The sequence below is a fragment of the Rutilus rutilus genome (assembly GCF_951802725.1).
Source record: "Rutilus rutilus genome assembly, chromosome: 22".
Lineage (NCBI taxonomy): Eukaryota > Metazoa > Chordata > Actinopteri > Cypriniformes > Leuciscidae > Rutilus > Rutilus rutilus.
Window position 1 is genome coordinate 25867854 of NC_140227.1, and position 24363 is coordinate 25892216.

The 24363-nt window shown below is 36.6% G+C and overlaps 1 protein-coding gene across 1 annotated transcript in view; it reads right to left on the reverse strand.

Moving 5' to 3' along the window:
• Positions 1-1232: 1232 nt before the first annotated feature.
• xxylt1 (xyloside xylosyltransferase 1) overlaps positions 1233-24363 on the reverse strand; it is a 34369-nt gene continuing 11238 nt past the window's right edge. Inside the window, exons 4-5 of the mRNA XM_084394699.1 lie at positions 18200-18332; positions 1233-4283 (exon numbers count right to left, since the gene is read on the reverse strand). Of these exons, the coding sequence (XP_084250825.1) occupies positions 3887-4283; positions 18200-18332 (530 nt within the window). The 3' untranslated portion in view covers positions 1233-3886. The remainder of the gene's footprint in view (positions 4284-18199; positions 18333-24363) is intronic.

The window sequence follows — 24363 nt, forward strand, 5'->3', positions numbered from 1 at the left end:
ATTCGGACCAACAATACATTTGAATTAAGAGAACGATATATTAGATATATTAAAATTTTGGTGCTACTTCACTTCTAGAATTTTGTTCATTAGCAATATGCAATTTCCATGACATACATAACACAACAAGTGAGTGTTTTACATTCAATACTCAAAATTAAAGGACAAACAGGTGGTTATATTAAAGGGGTCATATAATGGTACATGCACTTTTACAAGTTGATTGTACTGAAATGTGTGTTGGCAGTGCCTGTACACAACCATCATAAAATGATAAAAATCCATCCAGTGTTTTTTTTTTTTTAATCTTATATGTTTTCCCCCATCTCAAATCAAGCCGTTCGATTTTGTGACGTCACAAAATCGACGCCCCTCCCACGATTGTTGATTGACAGCAGCGTTTCAACACAGACCCGCCCTCGCTCGTGAGCGAGCTGTCAATCATAGCCCGCGCGTCATTGTTGATACGCATACGCTGGAGCACTGTCTATGAGCAGAATAGCGTCTGTGATTGTGGTGTTCTGTTCTTGGGTGTAATAACGAACACAGCAGTCATTTTGATGTTCCTAAATCCGAACAGCTGAAGACGCAGTGGCTGAGTTTGTTTTCGAAGGGAATATTCCCCACGATCAACGTCAATGCTTTCATGTTTGCGTGAATCATTTCACACACCAAGACTGCTTTACAAACGAGGGTCGGTATAAAGCTGGTTTTGCTAAGACGCTGCTCCTGAAAAAAGGATCGGTACCAACTATTCGTGTTCCTGCTGCACCTCCAGAAGAAGTGAGTGTAGCGTTTTATTAACCTTTATATTAATATTTATATTAATATTTGCAAATCGCTAGCACGCTTCAGGATGAATGCGGCTAAGGTTTACACTCAGGGTACATTACGGCATGTTTTCTATGTACAACGTTCTCAATATAATTCATAATCCCACGTTTATAATGAACAACGCGTTATGGTTATTGTGTTATTATTAAAAACGGTGTACGCACAGAACAGAGGGGCGGGGTGAGCAAAGCTCATTATCATTTAAAGACGCATGCACTTAAACGGCGTGCTGAAAACAGAGCTGTTTTTGACCAGGTAAAATGAGTGTTTTCTTACAATACTAATGAGAATTTTTAATTAAAGTATATTACAAACTTTTAATTTAGACCCTAAAGAATCATATTAGCTTGTACAAAAATGGCATTATATGACCCCTTTAAGATTTTTTTTTTATATATATATAATTCTGGTTTGTGGAAGTTGTATTAAATTTTCCTCATACTAAGAACTTTTTTTGCTCAATTAATCTTCCCTGAGTGGTTCCTTTGAAAAAGATTTGTTCACAAAAAACAAGGTAAACACACACACACACACACACACACACACACACACACGCATATGATAAATGTAAACCAATTTTGTGTAAATTGTTCATAAAACAAATTGTGACTAGCCTTTTTGCCTATTTACCCTACCGTTCAAAAGTTTGCGGTCATTAAGATTTTTTTTGTTGAAAGAAATTACTACTTTTATTCAGCAAGGATGCATTAAATTTATCAAAAGTGTCAGTAAATACATTTATAATGTTACAAAAGAGAATTTCAAATAAATGCTGTTCTTTTGTTCGTTTTCTGTTAATCAAATAATCCTGAATGAAAAAAATATGGTTTCCACAAAAGATATTAAGCAGCACAGCTGTTTTCAACAAATTATGATGAAAAAATGATTATTTAGCTGCAAATCAGCATATTAGAATGGTTTCTGAAGGATCATGTAACACTGAAGACTAGAGTAATGATCACAGGAATAAATTACATTTTAAATGATATTAAAAAGTTTATCAAATTGTAATATTATTTTACAATATTACTGCTTTTGGCATTGGTGATCATAAGAGACTTCTTTCAAAAACATAAAAAATCTTTCCGACCCAAAACCTTTTAATGATAATGTACAAAATAGGATTTACACAGAAATATGCTCTGCTCATCTTTCATGAATGAGACCCAATGTAACGCATAAGAAATAAAACAAGGACAAAAGGTCAGAATACTTCATGTGATTGGAAACTTTGCTGAGACCAGCAGATTAAAGGTTAATAAGTTAAACATTTTGCTTTTAACTTGATCAGGCAAAAGTAGGTCTCTATAACAGAAATGGCTAGACAAAACATGACTGCACTCCCACCAAAACAAAAAACAAATTAACTGAAAATCCCAAAACACGCAGTCCTTAACTTCACAAAATTCAATTATTAACACAGAAGAGCTTGAAGTGGGATCTCATGGCTGCCTGGCAACACATGTGAGGAGTCATTTCTAAGTTCTTTCTCTCCGGCCTGTTGATTTGACTTTACGGAGATTATGACGCGCATTTCACACAATTCTGTGCAGAGCTTTGCCAACAGCAACATTGCTCAATAAATGCCAGTCAACCACAACAGCTAGTGCTCTGTCCTCGAAATCTAGTGCATATCTCCCTCAGGGCAGAGGCTGTTCCCTTTGGAATACTCCAGCAAATCCCACTTCCACATTTCACAGGCGGATTAGAGCACCTCGGCAAAAATGTTTTCCTGATGAGACCAACGATCAGATGTTCTAGATGCTACACTGCCCGGCCAAAAAAAAAGTCACTGTTTGGATTTAAATAGGCAAATGCTTAAGAGTCTATGATTGGATCATTATTGCAGTGATTATGTTTCTAGCATGTTATATGTTTGGAAACAGTTCTTATTGATGGAGTGTGTAGCTTTTCAGTTCTTAAACAATCATGTAGGAAGACACATCATGGCCATATTCCAGGATAGGTTCATCAGGCTCAAACTGTGAAAGAATGGTTGGGAGGGAGCATGAAGAATCATTTTCACACATGAATTGGCACCTCCACGGCCAGACCTTAAATTCATTGAAAGTCTTTGGTATGTGCTGGAGGAAACTTTACAGACTCTTGACTCTTGCATTGCCAATACAAGCTCTTGACCAAAAATCTATGGAAATCAAGAGTTGTTGTGATGTCATTTCCATCAAGAGGTGCATTGATTTTTGGTCAAGATCTTGTATTGGCAATGCAAGAGTCAAGCACTCTGTAAACCTTTTCCAAATATATAACATGCTAGAAACATAATAATAACTGCAATAATGATCCAATCATAGACTCTTAAACATTTGCCTATTTAAATCCAAACAGTGATTTGTTTTGGCCAGGCAGTGTATCTTGGGTTTCTAAGGCGAACAGTTGCACATCACAGAGAAAACAGATTTCCAAAGTCAGCGCTCACACACGCAAAAATCTCAGGAAAGTGGGTCAACACACTTTTCTCCCCATCTTTTCTCATCATCGCTGCATAAAAACCGAGAAATGGAGTGGAGTATGTGGCATAAAATGGGAATGTATCGCACAGAATTAAAGTTAAGAGAGAGGTTAAAAACAGTTAAAGTGCTTTACGGACATAAGTGGTACCTTAATGTGACTGCAAGAGTGCACCTGTACCTGTAAATAATACAGAGAGGCACTGAGGTAAGGAAAAGTGCGCTCTGATTGGCTCCTTCCCAACCTGCTGTCTAAGAGCATTTCGATGAGACACCTGCATGAGGAGACTACTGAGAGTGAGTCAAAGCTGTACTGAATCATTTAAAAGGAGAAAAAGAACCAGTATTTAAACCATCTCTTTCAGCAACTTTTGGAAAGGCATCAACAGCCTCAAGCGTGTTAAATGAATGAATAATGTGGTAATGGCTGGAGTATATAGTGTAAATGTGGTAGGCATGGGAATGCTACCCTATTAGCACCTCTAACAACGAGTCACTTCTGCCTCGGTCCACTTGATTTAAAGTTTGTTCAAGATGTGCAAACAAACCCAGAGTTTAATCAAAAAGTTAGCATTCGAAAACCCTCAATCGTCAGGTATAGGAGTGTTGCAATTGCCGTGGTAGATGTGCACCGGGCCATCGCAGTGATAGTACAGCTGGAAGACATCACCGTACCCATGTTCCCTCCACCAAGTGCAAAGCTGTCGGTTCCAGCCACATGGAAGTGGGTAAAACAGTTCCCTGTGCTCCATCCCGATCATGGTGAAGAAATCCTGATCGCCCAGATGCCCTCGGAAGTGGTATTTCTCAGCCAGCTGGGCAATCCGCCCGGGCTCCAGAAGCTGGTTATATAAGGTCGAGCGACGCATGGCTTCGAGGTTCAGAAGCATTACGCCGCTGTTGAAGCCGGGCAGACCGTCTGGTGGAGGGTCGCCTACATGGGACTTGGGATTCTCTTTGCGGTACTGCCAGAAAGTGTGCCTACAACACACAAGAGAAGACAGACGAAAAAAGATTAAAAGAAAAGAATTATAGCTTTAGTATCGTACCTAGGTTTACAGATGTGAACAAACCCATAAAATGGGGAAAATTATGACACTGCACAGGTATTTTTGCAAATAAAGCTGTTTTTATCTCAAGAACTAGGTGAAAGTAGTGCTGTTTCAGGGAGTAGAGACATCACTGAAGAAAAGTGAAGCTAAAAAAGATAAAAAAGGTGCACCGAAAATAGCAGAAGAACGATATTTCAGGTGTAGGATGCATAAATCATAGATAAGTAAAAACAAGCATCAAGGTCTAAAACAACAGAGAGCTGCTCTACAAAAGATAACCAGAACCCACAGTTCTGCCTAAACAAGTACTTAAAAACGGCATAGAATGGCTAAATCATTATAACTTCAAAATATGGTAAGTGGTAAGTTGGTAAGTGAAAAATTAAATCTGAGACTTTGATGTGAGATTGACCCAAGGCTATAAGCTTGAGGCGAACTCAACTTATGGGCTGTGGCATGTGGAAAATCCTAGCATGTTTTTTTAAAAGTTTTTTGAACTGGGAATTTGCGGTGATGAAGCATGAGGGCTGGTGAAAGTCCAACACCGTGCACTGCTCACACCGAAGACTGTGGAGTGCTAAATCTATGCTTATTCAAAGTAGCTTTGATCCATCAAGTCAATGCCCCCTGCAGGGAATTCCTCAGAGCTTCTCCTGAAGTTCATAGAGTCTCTCTTGCTCTAAAAAGCCCAAGCTGGGTAGGAAACAACAAAGAGATTTCTGAAGCTGCTGCTCCTGGACAGTTCATTTGACAGCAGGAGAACAGAACCAGACAGGATGACACAAACTTAAAGCTTTTATCTTTCTCACAGAGACTCCAATTTAGTGGGAGCACTACACAGAGAAGGCTTGCTAGAGTCAACAGGAGCACAGGTAAACAAGAACAAGAACACTAACTCAGGGTCAATTCTGAAGTTTTGATGCTGCTGGGAGAGTTCTGTGAGATTCCTGTTCCTCTAAGACAAGTTCAAGTGTTTAAAGGCCTGCCCTGCATGTTTTATTTTTAAAATGCAGCCAACATAGTCACGATTAAAAGAATTTGGTTGTAAAGATACAAAGTATACGCTTTAAAGCAAAAAAAATTGACCAACAAATGAAAAATTTGGTCATTACTGATGCTGTTCCAAATCGGTATAACTTTTTCTTGTATTGATATTTTGTAAGCAATTAAAATAGCAAAACTTCTTTGTCAAGGATAACACAATAAAGTCATGAAGAAAAAAAAAAAAAAAAAATCTATTAAGGCAACCTATCTAAAGTTTTTAAAAAAGTCGTGTTTTTTAGCAGCGTATTGCGTTTCCATAGCTTCAAAACAACTAATTATTTTGTAAAGTAATTGGTTTAATTGATTTAAAGTTTCGAAAAGCTTTGTTTCTCCCATCACTACCAATATGGACAAAAGCACCATAAAAGTATAGAGCTGCAACTAACAATTATTCTGATAATTTCGTTAATGATAATATAAACTAATACATTGTTTGTATTTTTTAAAGCTATTCTATAAATAAAAAACAAATATAAATGTATGAATGCATGCTTTAAAGTTAAATCAAATAATAAGTTATAACAAAGCCAAATGAGATTTGAGAGTTATCCTTTTGGGGTGACCTATTCCTTAGATAAAGATTAATGCATCCTCAGTCCAAGCACTGGAAACAGTGACACTTCTGTGCATCTCTATTCCTTTAATTCCAGCACTTAAATACAGAATATTTTGACCACTTTCTGTGAGTTTTTAAAGAATTAAATATTTATGACAAGAAAAAAAAAAAAAAAATGCTGCACGCTAAATCTAAGGGCATGACTAAAGCACTCTGGGTCAGGATCTGTGCGTGCCTGGGCCGTCCCTAATGAGCGAAGCTTCAGAAACATCCCAATTATAGCCGCATTATCAAGTCTTTAAATGGAATTTGTGAAGTCAGAGGCGAAAACAGCGGGTGTCACCTTGTGGGTTGAGAAAGCAGAATGTCAACTTCCTGTCATCTCTTCAGCTCAGCATCGACATTTTAACACAAACAACTTTTCCCTGCTGTTTAACGGCCTCCTTCATAAACTCCAGTGGAATGTCAGATGGCACTTCCACATTTCATGTCTAGTTTTACTATCTTCTTTATGAGTGGCAAGACCTATTTGTCTGTCTGAGAGGATGTACGTGCTCTGCAGCACAAATCTAGAAGAATTCATCACCATTAAAAACTGGATCTAAAGCAAACCATGGTGGCTATTTTTTCAACTAAAAGCGGGAAAATATTATTTAATAGAATGTATTAAGGATACATGAAATGCTACCTCTGAAATTAGCATCGGAAAATACAACTAATTTATTGTTAAAATACAGCCATCTTCATCAGTCATTTCCACCACAGAATGCTGTTAAACGTACATATAATATATAATATAATAAATGTACTTTATAAATATTTATAAAAAAAGATTATATATTTATATTATTATTATGTGGTTAATGACAGATTAAAATCTATAATATAATAGGCCTATAATAATATTTTTAAAAGAACATTTTATTATTTTTTATACAAATTATATTATTTCATCTAACATAATATTATATAATATTATATAACATTATATCTTAAAGGAAAATCTTTAAATAATTGACAAAAAATATATAAGATTATATTCCAAAATTGTTTAAAATGTCATTTTCCTAATCATTTCACAATACAAAAAGCATTGGAAATATTCATGACCTTCAGTCTGTTTTACTGAATCAAGGTTTTAAAAAGAAATTGCTAGGCATTTGCTAGGACGTTCTGGGTGGATGTGGATATGAATGAATGTTTAATGTTCAAATCCTGTAAGTACGAGCAAACAGTGAAGCCAGCCTTAAGAAACACCACTAACGAGGTAATCATTTCCACTGCCTCTTACAGGCTAATAGGCCCAATGGGCTTTTACACATGAAATAAACATTTCCTTCAAATGGTTTCATTCTTGGAAAAGACAGCATTATGCACTTATACACAATCCATTTCTCATGTCAGAACTCCAAAAAAAAAAAAGTATTGATTAAAGATTATGAAAATTAATATATTGTGAAAGCTACTGCAGCGAAAAACACCATGTGGCTTGTGTGTACAAGAGCCACTCAATTGACACAACAGTAAACTGCAGTTAGTTGTATTTAAGAGCTTTCTTCTTTATTAAAAACAAATTAAATGCTAATGTATTTGCTTTTTGGGACATTAGAACCTGTGTGAAAAACCAGAGGAGACTTAAAAATGGGAGAGAAATGAAAATTACCACCCGATTAAGGCACCTGGTGTGACAGAGAAGAGGAGGAAGCTTTATTCACCAAAAAAGTTGAAGATAACTCAGTTTTCTGTCATTCTTTCTCAATCGTTTGCACTGCACCTGCCACTGGAAATGATCTGCCATTTGTCTCAAGCAGAGGCAGCCAAACCCCCACTTGAAATATGTCAAACAGCGGCTCTCAAAAAAATGAAAGAACATTCTGTGCCGAGCTCTTTGTGTTTTACAAGAACAGAAATCTCTGTGTGCCAAAAAAAAAACAAGTTCAGAAACAAAAACAATGCTGTCATTCCTCATTCACAGTTTTCTCATAATGCCTAATGAACACTGTAAGAAGAAAATCTGTAGGAAAAACAAATAAGATACTGGTTATTTTCTGCCAGAACATTATCCGTTAAGTTTTAGTTCCGTATATATATATATATATATAATATCAATATTATATAATGTGTGTATATGCATACACACACTTTTACATACACACACTTTTACATACACACACACACACACACACACACACACACACACACACACACACACACACACACACACACTTTCATTCTATGCTTATTAGATTGTTGTATTGTTAGTTTAGCAACATGTTAACGCCAAACTCTGTTACGTGGCAGACACTTCCCATGTCGAATGTCCCAAATAGGCTGCTAACAAATGCCTGTAAATATTAGGATGTTGCATTATAAGCGAGTTCACTAGGGGTTTGGAAAAGAACTAGTAGTGACACGGATATATGGACATAGACACATTCAAACAATAGCACCAAAGGGATGAGGATACCCTCTGGGAACCTGGACCAAAGATGAAAAGTTTACCGCCTGCTGACCACTGAAATGCAGCGTGGTACTTTTAATCTCGACAAAGCCTTTGGCTAAAGTTCAAAGCTGAATATTGTTATCTGATCTAATGTGATTTATGATATAGCAAAAGTAGCAGGAATTCTAGCAGTGTCACCATGAGCATGACAGTGATTCTGCACTCAAATTCAATAATGAACTATTCCTTAAAAGACATACACTTAATACGTTCAATGCGTACTCATCCTTTTCATAACAATGCACATCTCAAGAAATCAGGGCTGCACAATATTTTGAAATTATCGCAAATGTATATATCGCGATATGCATATCGCAACAGCATGCAATAATCTGGGTCACGAACAAAAGACAAAGAGAAAAATCACTCACTGCTCTTGGCTGAATAACTTTTGTAGCTTTAATAAGAATCAGTATATATTTAATTCATACAGTGAAAACTAAGCAGTGTTTTTTTTTTTACATTTGATTATTCACGTTCAGTTGGTAAATAAACCTAATGTAGACCTACCTGAACCCCTAAACCACGTGGTTTACACTGATATTAAAATAACACTACAGTAAAACACTGATGTTCACTTTCAGATGTTTTCTTGTCAAAAAAGGAATCTGAAACACGTATAAGATAAGCTAAAAAGATAATTCAAGTTTATTCTACACACTTTAAGCATTATCGTATCGCATTATTTAATGAGTTATCGCATTTTTCTTCAATATTGTGCAGCCCTAAATCAGAGTACCAACAAAACAACAACAACAAAATATCAAAAATGCTATTACTATAAAATCAGTGTGGTAAGTAAAGATAAGAGTATGTGAACAGAATCAGGAATAGGGATCTTATGCAACAAGTTTGTGAAATATTAAACACGGCACTCTGAGAAGCCAGCTGAATTTTAATGCGTCATCAAAGATGAGCATTTCAGTGCCAACGGCGGCCGCTGAACGAGGCCACGGGAAGCCCCATCCATCAACGCTCTGCTCTAGAAGTCAGGAACTAACTGGGACGGAGGAAAAGAATGATTGGGGGAAGAGAGCGAAGCAAGACAGACAGGAAAGATTCGAGCCTGATGGAGGAAAAACAGGGGAAATGAATCCTTGCGAAAACCTGCATGAGTTCTGGCATAAAATTCTATTTAAATCAAGGCATGAAACAAAAAAATGAGAGATTTCTAAACTGTGGTCAGAGGACATTTCGGTAACACTTTACAATAAGGTTTCATTTGTCAACTACATTAGTTAACATGAACAATCCTTATACTATTTCAGACTTTCTACTTTCAAATCTCACTTGCGGTTTTTCTTTATGAAATTGACTAGAAATGTTCACTAGCGTATGTACCAGCACAGTACCAGCTACTCTGCAACGTCTCAGTCCAAATCCAAACACAAAAGTCCTGACATAATGTTTATGTCGGGACAACTGGTTCAGAAAGCAAGAGTGACTTCCTTCCAGCTCAGAGCAGAGAAAGAACAGAGAGAGAGCAAAAGAGAAAAAAAAAAAAACACATGAGGCGGTAATGACGTGATGCCAAATACAGTAAGTGAGAGCAGGATGGGAACAGATGTGGTGACGAAGATCCGGAGCCGGAGTGTTTACGGACTGGACGCGGGTCTTAATTTGCAGACCCTGAGGCTAGACAAAGCCCTCTGGTTACACGGGAGACCTGATAGAAATCTGTTTGTATAGACTGGAGTCCTGTCAGCACTACCACAAGGCCTGACTGTTTCTGCAATCACTTCCTGTCCTGAAAGAAAAAAGCCTGGCATCACAACTGAAAAAACTGGAACGATATAACATTTTAACAAATGGTACAGCTTCAATGAATGTCCTTACGTCATCACAATACTGATACCGGAAAAATAAAGCTTCTGATCAGTAGGTTTGAAAAAAGACCACAAACTAACAATGAAAACACCAGCCCAGTTTAATGCATATTAGCATGCAAATTTAGTCAATAATATTAATCCTTAAAACTCACCAAAATAATTTTCTGTGAAAAAAAAAAAGTCTTCATGACTTAAAATAGCTTGAATGTAACTCTAAACCCTTGCCTCATTTAGTATACACAGATTCATGAATATGCAATGGTGTTGACTTAGAGCATTTTAAAAACACTAACATAGACATATAAACAACATTAAAAGCTTGATTTTCACCACAGGGGTTCTTTAGGTTTCTATGCATGAACTATGCAAAGTTTCTTCAACTATACAACTATGCACTTTTTTTTTTTTTTTTTTTTACACTCTCTCTAGTTTACTTTGTCAACTAACAATGTCCAACAACAGCAGTAATGCAATATAATGATTGTGACCATATTCAAAACATATTGTTTAGACATTTCAGGGAACCCTTCATCAGACAAGCAGGAATTCAAGTTATCTCGTGAGCACACGGACAAGTCTGACCGGGCTGCCAAATCTGCACATGCTGAGATTAATGACAAACAATGTCCAGCTGGAGCAGATTTGTTTTGAGCTCCAGCAAACATTGCAAAATTCTTCAGTCTGATGCTTCCATTCTTTGCTGGAAAAAAAACATCTTTAGGTCAAGGTGGTTGGGAAGACGTAAATATAGGCTATGTAGCCGAGATGTTTATGTGTGTTTGACTGAACGTGTAAAGTAACACAGACTGACAGCACCTTAAATGGTTGTGTGAAGACAAGACTCGCTGCTGCTGTAATTAATGCGGACAGCAGGCAGGCCCTTCACAACTCACAGCAGAGAAAATGACACAAGAACACTCTTTCAACGATAGATGCTAGACAAGTGCCCATCAACAAAACACCAGGGGCTTCTTCCAGACACACAGCAAAAGAACAGAGAACACAAAAAAAAAAAAAAAAAAAAAGCTTCTGTGACGGCGTCAAGTCCAAAAAGAACACTGTCAGACTAGACAGAACACAATGGACATCACAAACCCTTCTGACAGGACATGTGCCCACCACTTTTACACAATTAAAATAAAGAAAGGAAGAAAAAAAAGTAACTTCCCTGTCTCAAATTTATGATTGTTATTTTTATCTGAAGAAAGCCAAAATATTAAATGTTATGAATGTATACAGTGAGGAAAATAAGTATTTGAACACCCTGCTATTTTGCAAGTTCTCCCACTTGGAAATCATGGAGGGGTCTGAAATTGTCATCGTAGGTGCATGTCCACTGTGAGAGACATAAAATAAAAAAAAATAAAAAAATCCAGAAATCACAATATATGATTTTTTAACTATTTTTTTGTATGATACAGCTGCAAATAAGTATTTGAACACCTGTCTATCAGCTAGAATTCTGACCCTCAAAGACCTGTTAGTCTGCCTTTAAAATGTCCACCTCCACTCTATTTATTATCCTAAATTAGATGCACCTGTTTGAGGTCGTTAGCTGCATAAAGACACCTGTCCACCCCATACAATCAGTAAGAATCCAACTACTAACATGGCCAAGACCAAAGAGCTGTCCAAAAGACACTAGAGACAAAATTGTACACCTCCAGCAGCTTGGTGAAAAAAGGTCCACTGTTGGAGCAATCATTAGAAAATGGAAGAAGCTAAACATGACTGTCAATCTCCCTCGGACTGGGGCTCCATGCAAGATGTCACCTCGTGGGGTCTCAATGATCCTAAGAAAGGTGAGAAATCAGCCCAGAACTACATGGGAGGAGCTGGTCAATGACCTGAAAAGAGCTGGGACCACCGTTTCCAAGGTTACTGTTGGTAATACACTAAGACTTCATGGTTTGAAATCATGCATGGCACGGAAGGTTCCCCTGCTTAAACCAGCACATGTCAAGGCCCGTCTTAAGTTTGCCAATGACCATTTGGATGATCCAGAGGAGTCATGGGAGAAAGTCATGTGGTCAGATGAGACCGAAATAGAACTTTTTGGTCATAATTCCACTAAACGTGTTTGGAGGAAGAAGAATGATGAGTACCATCCCAAGAACACCATCCCTACTGTGAAGCATGGGGGTGGTAGCATGCTTTGGGGGTGTTTTTCTGCACATGGGACAGGGCGACTGCACTGTATTAAGGAGAGGATGACCGGGGCCATGTATTGCGAGATTTTGGGGAACAACCTCCTTCCCTCAGTTAGAGCATTGAAGATGAGTCGAGGATGGGTCTTCCAACATGGCAATGACCCGAAGCACACAGCCAGGATAACCGAGGAGTGGCTCTGTAAGAAGCATATCAAGGTTCTGGCGTGGCCTAGCCAGTCTCCAGACCTAAACCCAATAGAGAATCTTTGGAGGGAGCTCAAACTCTGTGTTTCTCAGCGACAGCCCAGAAACCTGACTGATCTAGAGAAGATCTGTGTGGAGGAGTGGGCCAAAATCCCTCCTGCAGTGTGTGCAAACCTGGTGAAAAACTACAGGAAACGTTTGACCTCTGTAATTGCAAACAAAAGCTACTGTACCAAATATTAACATTGATTTTCTCAGGTGTTCAAATACTTATTTGCAGCTGTATCATACAAATAAATAGTTTAAAAAATCATACATTGTAATTTCTGGATTGTTTTTTTTTTTTGATTATGTCTCTCACAGTGGACATGCACCTACGATGACAATTTCAGACCCCTCCATGATTTCTAAGTGGGAGAACTTGCAAAATAGCAGGGTGTTCAAATACTTATTTCCCTCACTGTATATATTTTTACTGAAACTAGAAATGTATCTCGGTTTTTTTTTTTTTTTTTTTTTTTTTTAAACAATTGCACAGAACATACCTGTCTGAATGCCATACATATTGGTTTTTCAAAGTTTGGTTACCTGTAACTCGAAATGTAATCTTCATTTTCAGGACCTATATGGTTCGATCCCATATGGGGATCTTAATATGGGCCCATTTTGAAATTGTTGAATTTTACCCATTTTTAAAGGTCTAAAACCAAGTGTCACTGCATACAGCGGATACTTATTGCATTTAAAGGGGAATATTTGAAGAATGTTGAAACTAGAAATGTATCTTGTTTCCCTCAATCAAAACAATTGCATAAAACATGCTACAAATTTAATTTAGGCATCAAAACAATATAAATACATGATTCATGTTTTAAAGATTAACATTTAAGTGAAAATTTAATTAAAAAGCATTTCGACAGACAGATAGACAATGATGGTGCAGTAACTTATATCTGAACAGGATTGTTTGAAGTCCTCTACAGTCTATTGAGTCTCAGGAGTTTAATATTCAAAAATTAAATCAAGCAGATATGGGGATTTTCAGGAGCAAACGGCACAATTTAATAAGCAGCCATAGCATGAAATCTGCATGTGCTGTAAAACCACCACACACCTTTAATTAAAGAGATGTCTAGACCTCTTCCGTGGTCGAAAGAACCCACATATCGACGGCACCAAAAAAAAAAAATTTGCACACTGATGCTTGAACCAAATCATAAGAAGCCAAAAAAGACAGCAGTATCAAAACCTGCAAAAGTCTTTACGGATTGTTTACAAAAGATTTCTCTGCTCGGAACAACTAATCTCCATCCAGATCTGATGAAAATTACTCTTCAAGCCAAGCAATAAATAAACAGGAGTGCTCAAAAACAAATAATCATTTATGCTTAAGTTCCACAGGGATATAAAGAGTGTGTGTAATTGTTGACATATTGAAGCTCTGAATCCGATTAGAGAACTCCCAGCTCGGTGTTTGCATTCATCCCGAGCCGTGCGCTCAGCGAGGATTCCAGACCCCTGGCACGCTGCCACGCTCCATTTTGTGCCCTGGTCCGGTCGGAACAGAGGCCGGTGGAAGGGAGAGGCTTCACAACCGAGATATGAGGGCTCGAGTGATCCTGAGCTCCGGCACCTCTTCACATCCCACTCAGCTGCTTCATACATTCCATACAGGCAACACAAATATGTTCAAATCTATAATTGAATATCCTGTACATAAAATGAGTACAAATGCACTGCAAAGTATGTTTCATTGCTTTAAAGGTCTGGGAAAGCAGCAACCAAAATGTTCAAACTAAGAAAAGCTTTTGCACTATTCTTTTACAAAATCTTGTTTTTCAGGAAAAAAAGAAAAAGAAAAAGAAAAAAAACTTAATATCTTATTTTGCCTGTCAAGTAAATGTATTTTTTTTAAGGGAGTGTACATATATATATACACTCCCTTAAAAAAATGACATTTATTTGACAGGAAAAATAAGATATTAAGGTTAATTTCATAAATTTACGAGATATAATTTATATGATAATTATATTATTAGTTAAGTTATTTTTATATAATTTAAAATTATTGATATGATTTTATTTAATCATATATTATTATTATTATTATTATTATATTTTCTTATTCTACATATTTTCAATTAAGTTTAAGCACAAATCTAACAATCCTTTATGAAATGTATGCTTTAAAAAAAGAAACAAACTCGATTCAAGATATATTTTCCAAAACCAGTTCTCAATATCTTATGACCTTTTGCTTCTCAAAGAAATGCATCTTGTTTTAAGAACGTTTGTTTTTACTGGACAAGAAAGCAAAAATGCTGGTAAATGAATTTCACAAAATTAGTTAAGCGATAAGCAATGAATATATATTTATTTTTTATAAAATAATAATAAAAAAGAATTCCAGATATTCTATTAATTAATTAATTAATTATATTTTAAAAAAAGCTTAAATATATTTCGCTTCACATAAATGTATCTTTAAGTATGCTTATATTTAACTGGAAATCAAGACAAAAATACTAATTAGGAAAATATATTGTTTTGCAAAGCCTGATGCTTTGTGTTGTCTGTTCGTGGCATGCTGTAAGTTGCTCTGGATAAATGACGCCCAACTTACTCCCATGTCAAGTGAAAATCAAAGAGACAACCTGCAAAACAACTGAACCAATGAGCAAGAAAATGTAATGCAAGCCTTTCAGAAGTGATCCCCAAAATAGTTACGCCCACCATGCTAAAAAAAGTCTGGTCTATCATTTGTTTCTGAAGTCTCACTTCATTAGCTAAAAAGCACATTAGCTAAAATAACTCTTCACTAGCTAAAAACAGCGCTCTGGAGAGAAGCCTATCTTCAGCCCTGCTGTGTGTTCTTTCTGCCTCAGCTGCAGCAAGAGTAATGCAACAACACCGAAAGAACCGGTGCCAGGAGACGCCCGAACATAGGGAGCACCGCTAACAAAGCGCAAGACCAGTGCCAGCCGGGCAGAAGGCTTAGAAAAGACCAAAGGTGAATTAGAGCGGCCAATGGGGGTCATTGTTCTGGCACAGGTGTTAGATGTCATCACCAAACCCCAGTGCGGTGGCTGCTGACGTGCCACGGATATTTCATTCTTCTCAATTGTTTGCGTACAGTAGTTGTGTGTGCAGTCAGAGAACTGTTGTGGAAAACCTGCACTCTGTTGTGGAGAAGGAAGGAACACTCATGGGGGACATTTTTCCATCAGCGCGGCTCATTTCCAGAAATGATATTAGCTCCTCACACAGCTGAAAGCCTGATCACTGCCACATCAAGTATAGTTCACTCTCAGGATCCTCTACAAAATTATGAATAGACAAATGTATTGACAAAACATGATGAAATGTTAGATTTCAAAATGCTTGTATGGGGGAATGGAAAAACAATAGTGAATTTATAACACCGGGTATCAATATCACTCTTCAATTGATACCGCTCTCTGAAATACTTGATTCTGTTCGGTCAAATACAAAATTCTGGCAACTATCAAAAATTTGGGGTCGGTACGATTTTTGAAAGAAGTCTCTAATTCTCACCAAGTCTGAATTCATTTGATCAAAAATACAGTAAAAACTGTGGAGTTTAAATGGAGTTTACTTGGAGTTCTGTTACTTAAAGGAACAGTTCACCCCATCATCTTGACTCACCCTGAAATTATTCTCATGCAAAGCTATTGTATCGCTTTTTTTGGGATGACAATCCAATTATGTCAATATGCTTTCAAGGAAGGAGAAAAAAAAAAAAAAAAGAGCTAAAATGACAATGGAGTGAGTAAAATATGGCAAGGTTTTCAATTTTAGTGAATTATTCCTTTAACATAGAGACGTGCTTGCTACAATTTGCTGTTGTTTTCTTACACAAAGGCTTGACTTGTGGCCCTGAGAGGCATATCTAATGGAAATGTAGGACAACTGAAGAGGGAAACCACATTCAACAAGGGCATGCTGGTGACTATAGCGCCATCTAACGTCATCCGGTGAACTGCTATGGTAACTGCTCATTAATCAGAATCAGCATTAATCTGATAAAACATGCCTGTATGTTCAATCATGCGGGTCTTGACACCTTTCAGGTTAAAGATCCTAATAATTAAAGCTGTTTAATACATTTGCGCCTGTATAAGGAGATTGAAAGATTTATGAAGTCTGCTTCAAAAGAGACACAACATCATTGTAAGGTTTCTGTGGGTTTTTAAGGCCACAAGCCCCTACTTTCCATCTCTACACAGAACCACACAAACACACAAGTAGAAAGCAACCAGAAAAAAGAAAAAAAAACAGCCTCCTTTGTGAATTCCTATCACCAATCTGAGCTTCCTCCTCATGTTTCGGTGACTAAACACTGGAGCTATTAGAAACGGTTTCCTGAAAGCTCTAGTCACATGATGGCTCTTGGAGAACACTGTGAAAAGGCTTCCACCTCTTTTCGGTTCCAAATGTGTCCCAGTTTCATGTCCAGCTTGACTTTGCCAGGCCACAAGACAAACGGCATTGACCATTTCGACATTCTCTTTGGCAAGCGAAACAGGAGACCAGGTTGTCCAAAGTCTCTTTCAGGGTTTGTTTTGATCAAACTGTACAGTAGGACTGTGCTAGAGCTGCCAAAGTCACAGTTTTGCTAAACTTAAATGCAAAATAAGACTGCACCTCTATTTCCTTTGAATGTTTGATGTACAGTATTAGTACTTGCCTAGTATTGCCAAAATAGTACTCTGATGATACCATGGTACAGTGAGGGTACTAGTGTATCAGATGGTAATACCATGAGATTGATTATGCACCATCATATTTACCATTGTACTACAATGGTACACTTCCAAATTATCATGGTATTACCATGTAAAATACAAAACAAGGTGGTATTATGGTACTTTTTAGTAGGAATGCATCTTGTTGTTAACTAAAACTCGTTTTTGATATTGAAATAAAGCTGAAAGTAAATATAAATATTACAATGAAAACCTTGGCAACTAAAATTCAAGGTTAAAATTTAAGTTGAAGTACTAAAATTACTTAAACTAAATTTGAAAAAAAGCTTTAGGGAAAAAAAGCTAACTAACAAAAATGACAAAAGCACATACAAATTTAAATGAAGCTGAAAATATTAAAATAAAAACAAATTAATAAATAACACTGGAATTATTTTCACAGATATTAAAATTCTATTTTGTCTAAATAAATTAAAAATAAAACACTAAAACCAACATTATCATGTATGAAGATTTGCTTTACATTTAACAACTATAAAATTATAAAACTATCATTAAAACAAAATATATCGATGATGGCAAATTAAGTTTAAATATACAGCCTAAATAGGGGAAATGAGCATATACAATTTCAAGCAATACGGATGCATTTTAAAACAAACATCTTAACTGATATTGTACCATATATATATGGCTGATATGGCAATATATATTGCATAGCCCGTTTTTCATACTTTTTTATATGAATGCACCAGATATATCAGTAGGGAGCATATCAATTTGAGAACAGTGAACCCAATCAAATGACTGTAAATAGAGCTGCGTCAGATACCTGTAAACTGGCTGCATTTCACGTGCAATTCCAATGACGGCCTTAGAGGGGAAATGGTTAAACTCTTGGAAGAGGTCTCTGACGTTGCTTCTGAATTTGAGGTCCAGGTCCAGCTGAACAATGCGCTTCAGTTCTAGGGAGAAAAGAAAGAGAAACGTAAAGCAAATCTGTTTGAAATCAACAAACACCTAAATAACCTCATCCTACAGGTTTCGAGAAGCGAGACATGCAGTGAATAAAGGATTTTGAATAAAAAAAATTTGTGTGTACTAACGCAGAAAACACAAAATAACAAATGATGGGACATGATCATCCAGAGGGCTATTCTCATGTCGGATGGCCTCAGGGTCTTCGTGTGAGCACACTGGACAACAAAGCCCTCAAGACAACATTCTGGACGCACCATTGTGGAGCAGAGGCAGGACACACAAAGACACACATTCGGAAAGCAAAACATAGGGGACCCGAACTATGCTTGTTGTAATTGGAACAATGAGCAGAGAGCGGCCAGCCGGAGCTGTTTAGTCGGTCAGGCATTTCACACCGACGTCTCTCCAAACAAGCACCGGAAACTAGACCAATCAATATCAACGATCTCAGCGCTCCCTTCAAAACACACAGGCTGACAACAAAACACTTCATGAGCAATGATAAAAGGAGGACAACTGCTGAATTTCCATGAATCAGGAAGCACATCTATAGTCTACAGTAGAGGTCTCCAACCCTGCTCCATCACACTGATCTGTTATACCATGAACACCTTGATCAGCTGGTTCATGTGTGTTTGATTAGGGTTGGAGCTAAACTCTGCAGGATGGTAGCCCTACAGGAGCAGGGTTGGAGACCCCTGGTCTACAGAGATCAAAACAAAACTTTGATATAATTTGATATAAAATACTTCATCCCATCACAGTTTAATGAGCTGCTGTAGTAGGCATCTGGAAGCAGATTACAGTAGTTATATTAACGGTAGACTCCGGTCGAAAAATATATTCTTTCTACTTGGACTACCATTCAAAAGTTTAGGGGTCAGTAAAACATTTTTTTTTATTAATACTTCTTTTCCACAAGGATGCATCAAATTGATCAAAAGTGACAGTAAAGACATCTATAGTGTTACAAACGATTTCCATTTCGAGCAAATGCTGTTCTTTTGAACTTTCTCTTCATCAAAGGATTTTGAACAAGAATGCATCATGACTTCCACAAAAATATTAAGCAGCGCAACCGTTTTCAGCATTGATAATAAGAAATGTTTCTTGAGCATCAAATCATCATATCAGAATGATTTCTGAAGGAACATGTGACACTGGAGACTGGAGGAATGATGCTGAAAATTCAGCTTTGCATCACAGGAATAAATAACATTTTCAGTTATGTACAAATATTTCACAATATTGCTGTTTTTACTGTATTTCAAGTAAATGCAGCCTATAAAGTTGAATAAATGCTGTAAATATTATAGTTTTACTGTATATCGCTAATGTACTAATTAATGTTAACAAATGATGCCAGTACATTATATTGTTAAATGTGATTTCATTTTACTGGTTGTGTGACTTGATTTAGAAGAGAACAACAAAAACAGGCGGTGTAAATGTACAGTATCAGTCATGATATTGCTTATTTGCCATTAAATTAAAAATAGTTACCAGCCAAAAATTTCTATAACAATGCATTGCAGTTGTAAACGGTTAGCATTTTGTGATTCAGTTTGGTGCCTCACGTTGCCTCAAATTGAATAGGGATAATTTTTACCAGAGAGTTTCGTCAAATCTCCAAAAATAAAACCCATGCGTCACAGCACACCAGATCAAAAGAGGCACGATCGCTTTGGGCAGGAAGAGCCACAGAGGCTTGATGTGCACCCCAGGGCATGTCAGCAAGCAGGTTAAAATGCGCCTTTGAAGCATTAACCACTGCACTAATTCATCTCATTGGGCCTCTGCGGCCTGAAGAGATGAAGACTTTCAAGAAACGGGTCCACGTGGAGTTCACCGGCTCCATCATGGCCTTGGGTGCTGGAAACATGTGCCTTAAACAATTTCTTAGCTAAGTACATACACACAGAGATTCATCTAGGACAATCCCAGCCTCCTTTCACCCAAGGGAAGTAGGGAACACACATTTGCACATGCTCAAAAACAGCCTGGTCATCTAAAACGACTAAAAGCACTGATAATAATAATAATATTATTAAAAGTGTTCTGTTTCACAGATCTAATACTTTTGTACTAGCTTTTAGCAGCATCATCTTGGGAAATATCTGCATCGTTTAGGTTTCCCCTTCTTTTTAGATATAATCTCCCAGCAAATGTACTGCACATTCACAATTTAAAACCATGTTAAGGTGGTTAACGATACCCAGGGAGAGTAATCTACTTTAATTATTAATTGGTCCCAACTAAATGTATGGAGCAGGTGGAATTCCATCTGTTCTCTGTGGATTATGGCTTTGATGCTTTCCTTGGTGAAAACAACAGTAAATGATATAGGCTAATGTAGGTCAACCACATTATGAGATTAAAACCCAGCCTTATAGCCATTCTCTATTAGCAAAAACACTAGACAAATATCTCAAGTGGCAAAAGGATAAATCGCAATGCTGTAGTTAATATCTGGTGTGAAAGATCACGCCCTATAGAGGAGACCTCTGTCTTAGAACAACCTCTTCATAATCATGTGGCAGGTCATGCAGACACTCTTCAAAATATCTTCCTTTATGTTCAACAGAACAAAGAAATTCACACAGGTTTGGAACAACCTGAGGGTGAGTAAATGATTACAGAATTTAAATTTTTGGGTGAACTATCCCTTTAAGGCACGTTTCAAAATGACGAATTTCTAGATACATGCATGTTTAAATTCCTTAGTATAGTTACTCAATTCTACTGTAAAGATGAATCAGATGGCATATGACTTTTATAAAGTAGTTACACAAAACAGTGTGACTGCCTTTGATAAGAAATATCTGGGATATCTAAAGTCTTAGGTCTACTTTGTTCTTTAAAAGCATATTAAAATATACTAGTTGTTCAAATGCCTTTTGGATTTAAATGTTGATAAAACAGTATCTTAAGTGGTTTTACAAATCACTCTGATTTGATTTGTTTAAAAAAAATAATTGTCTCTCCTTTATTTTCCATCAAACAAGACAAAAAAGACAAAGTAAAAAAGTACAAAAAAGAGACAAAAAAAGTAGCAAATTGTAGTTGTCTGCAACTATATATATTATAAATCAAACACTGTTTCCAAACTAAACGCAACATGACGAAGCGACAAATACTACAAAATGTTGTCGCTCGCATGATTTTTATGCAGTGTTATTGTCAACTAAAAACTATAAAACAATTATTTTAGTTAATTGAAATAAAGCTGGAATAAAATATAAATATTAGATGAAAAATTTTAATGAAAATTGTAAATATTGCCTTGGCAGCTAACTAAAGTAAAATAAGTTGAAGTACTAGAATTCTTACTAAACTAAAACTGAAATGAATCTACAATTAAATTAGCAAAACAAAAATGGCACAAATAATTATTAAAAACTTTAATAAATAAAAAAATAAAAAATATATATAAAAATGACAATTGATTCAAATAAATACTATAATCGTATATAAAAATATATAAAAATAAGTTAAGAGGAAGTTTAGAATCAGACATTTCACAACCATAAAAAGTAAGAAAAAATGAAAAGAGAGAATTCAATGTAAGTGCTCTTAGTTTTATGCTCTTCAGCTGATGGATGGATGGATGGATGGATGGATGGATGGATGGATGGATGGATGGATGGATGGATGGATGGATGGATGGATGGATGGATGGATGGATGGATGGATGGATGGATGGATGGATGGATGGATGGATGGATGGATGGATGGATGGATGGATGGATGGATGGATGGATGGATGGATGGATGGATGGATGGATGGATGGATGGATGGATGGATGGATGGATGGATGGATGGATGGATGGATGGATGGATGGATGGATGGATGGATGGATGGATGGATGGATGGATGGATGGATGGATGGATGGATGGATGGATGGATGGATGGATGGATGGATGGATGGATGGATGGATGGATGGATGGATGGATGGATGGATGGATGGATGGATGGATGGATGTGTCTGGCTAGTACACAGCTATAGCAACCTGTGTTAAAACCTCCAATATCAATGAACGCAACAACATGATTAGGTATAAATATGTAGAAAATCTACCTTTAGATTTTCTATCTTATCCATTTACCAGCAGACACAATGAAAACAACTGCTAAAAAAACTCAAAGAAGCAGACTTTGTTGACAAAACACTCTTGAGGCAGTGAAAAAGCTGAAAGTCTTAAAACAAGGGCTTTCTGTTTCCTCACGAGCTGCCGAACACATGGGACTTCTTCACAATAAAAACAGATTTAAAGCCATTTGAAACAAGGGCCAATTATTTTCACAGCTCCTGTTGTCACTTAGGCTAAGCAGTTAATATAGCAGCCCACCTCCAGGCACAATGTTCCTTTAATGAACAGCCAAATCCCTCACAGCAATATGAGAGAACATTAAAGCGTTTATTTTTTTTTAAATCACTGGGCATGTGCTTCTTTTCCCACCATTAATACTTCATAAGAAGAAACAAACAATCATTACTGAGCACCTAATCTTGCTCTTTTAGACCCACAGATTTTCAAATTTCCTCAGCCAGTGGTCTTTCAGGGATCATGGTATAAATGAGACTAATGGTGTCAGACTCTTCCTCGTGGCTCACTTATTCGGCCTCTCAGCAGGCCGGTATTGACCGCCCTGTTGGTAGACTCGATGACCGGAATAAGCCTGGCGGGAGAGACGGGTCACGCGAGCAGACAGACCTACTCCGGACGTAAAGAGAAATCAGAGTAATCAGGACGGAATTCCTCGAGGTGGGTTTGAGCAGTCAGTCAAGGGTCAAAAGTGAAATAAAAACCACTTTTAAAGCGATAATTGACGCAATTTTAACATTGATAATAATAAGAAGCATTTATTGAGCAGAAAATCATCATATTAGAATGATTTCTGAAGGATCATGTGACACTGAAGACTGGAGTAATGATGCTGAAAATTCAGCTTTGCCATCACAGGAATAAATTATATTTTAAAATATATTCAAATAGAAAACTTATTTTAAATGACTGTTCTTACTGTATTTTTAATCAAATAAATGCAGCCTTGACCATTTTTTTGTAAAGTCTAAACTATTACCACTTACCAGTGAAATGAAAAAGTACAAAATGCAAAAAAAAAAAAAATATTGGTCTACAGCAAAATGAGGAACAAATGTAAATTTGGGTCATTGGATCAATGCACAGAAGTGTCTTAACTTTCTGAATGTGCAGTTCTTATACAGTTCACAAAAAGAAAAGAATTCAATTTATCGAGTCTATTTTCATACACTGTAAAAAAAAAAATCCAACTTACAAAATGTTCTTCTAACAAATGTGAAAAGTAGCTTGAGTGAACTAAACAATACTCTAAACATGTTGCTAACAAAAGTTGTTTTGTTGACCTTATTAATATTCTCAAGTATTTGTCCAAAACTTGACCAAATGCTGTCCCAACGTTACAAATTTTTATCTGAACAATTTTATGTTGAAAAATGTTGTGCTAGTTCCCAGCATGCATTGCAGCTTGAACAAGTTATGTGGTAACTATTATTAAAAAAAAAAAAGATCATTGCTTTGCATTTACTGGCTAAATTTATGATGCAGCTGTTATTGTCACTATAATTCAGCAGTCATTTGTCTCAGAGTTAATATTTTTTATGGAATTGACATTTGTTGATCATCACCATGTTTGACATTTGTGTGCAACTTTTGTATGCAATTTATTTGCCTATCAGGGTTAAACGTTTGCATCTTGTTTTAAGAGGCAAAGAATGTTCATATCATGTAGTTAAATTTGAACGTCAAACAGAAATGAAAGAAGAGGAAAGAACAAGTATTGTAGCCCTGCATTGCTAAATGCTAAACAATCTTTAGTTGTCTTGATGTTCAAAAGACTACCTGTTATTCATTAGATGAGCAAAAGTATTAAGTTGACTTCAATTGAAGCAAATTAGTTGAGTTAACTTAAGTTGAATGTGATAGGTTGCCTTATTTTGTCAAATTAGGTCAACTTTTTTTTTTTTT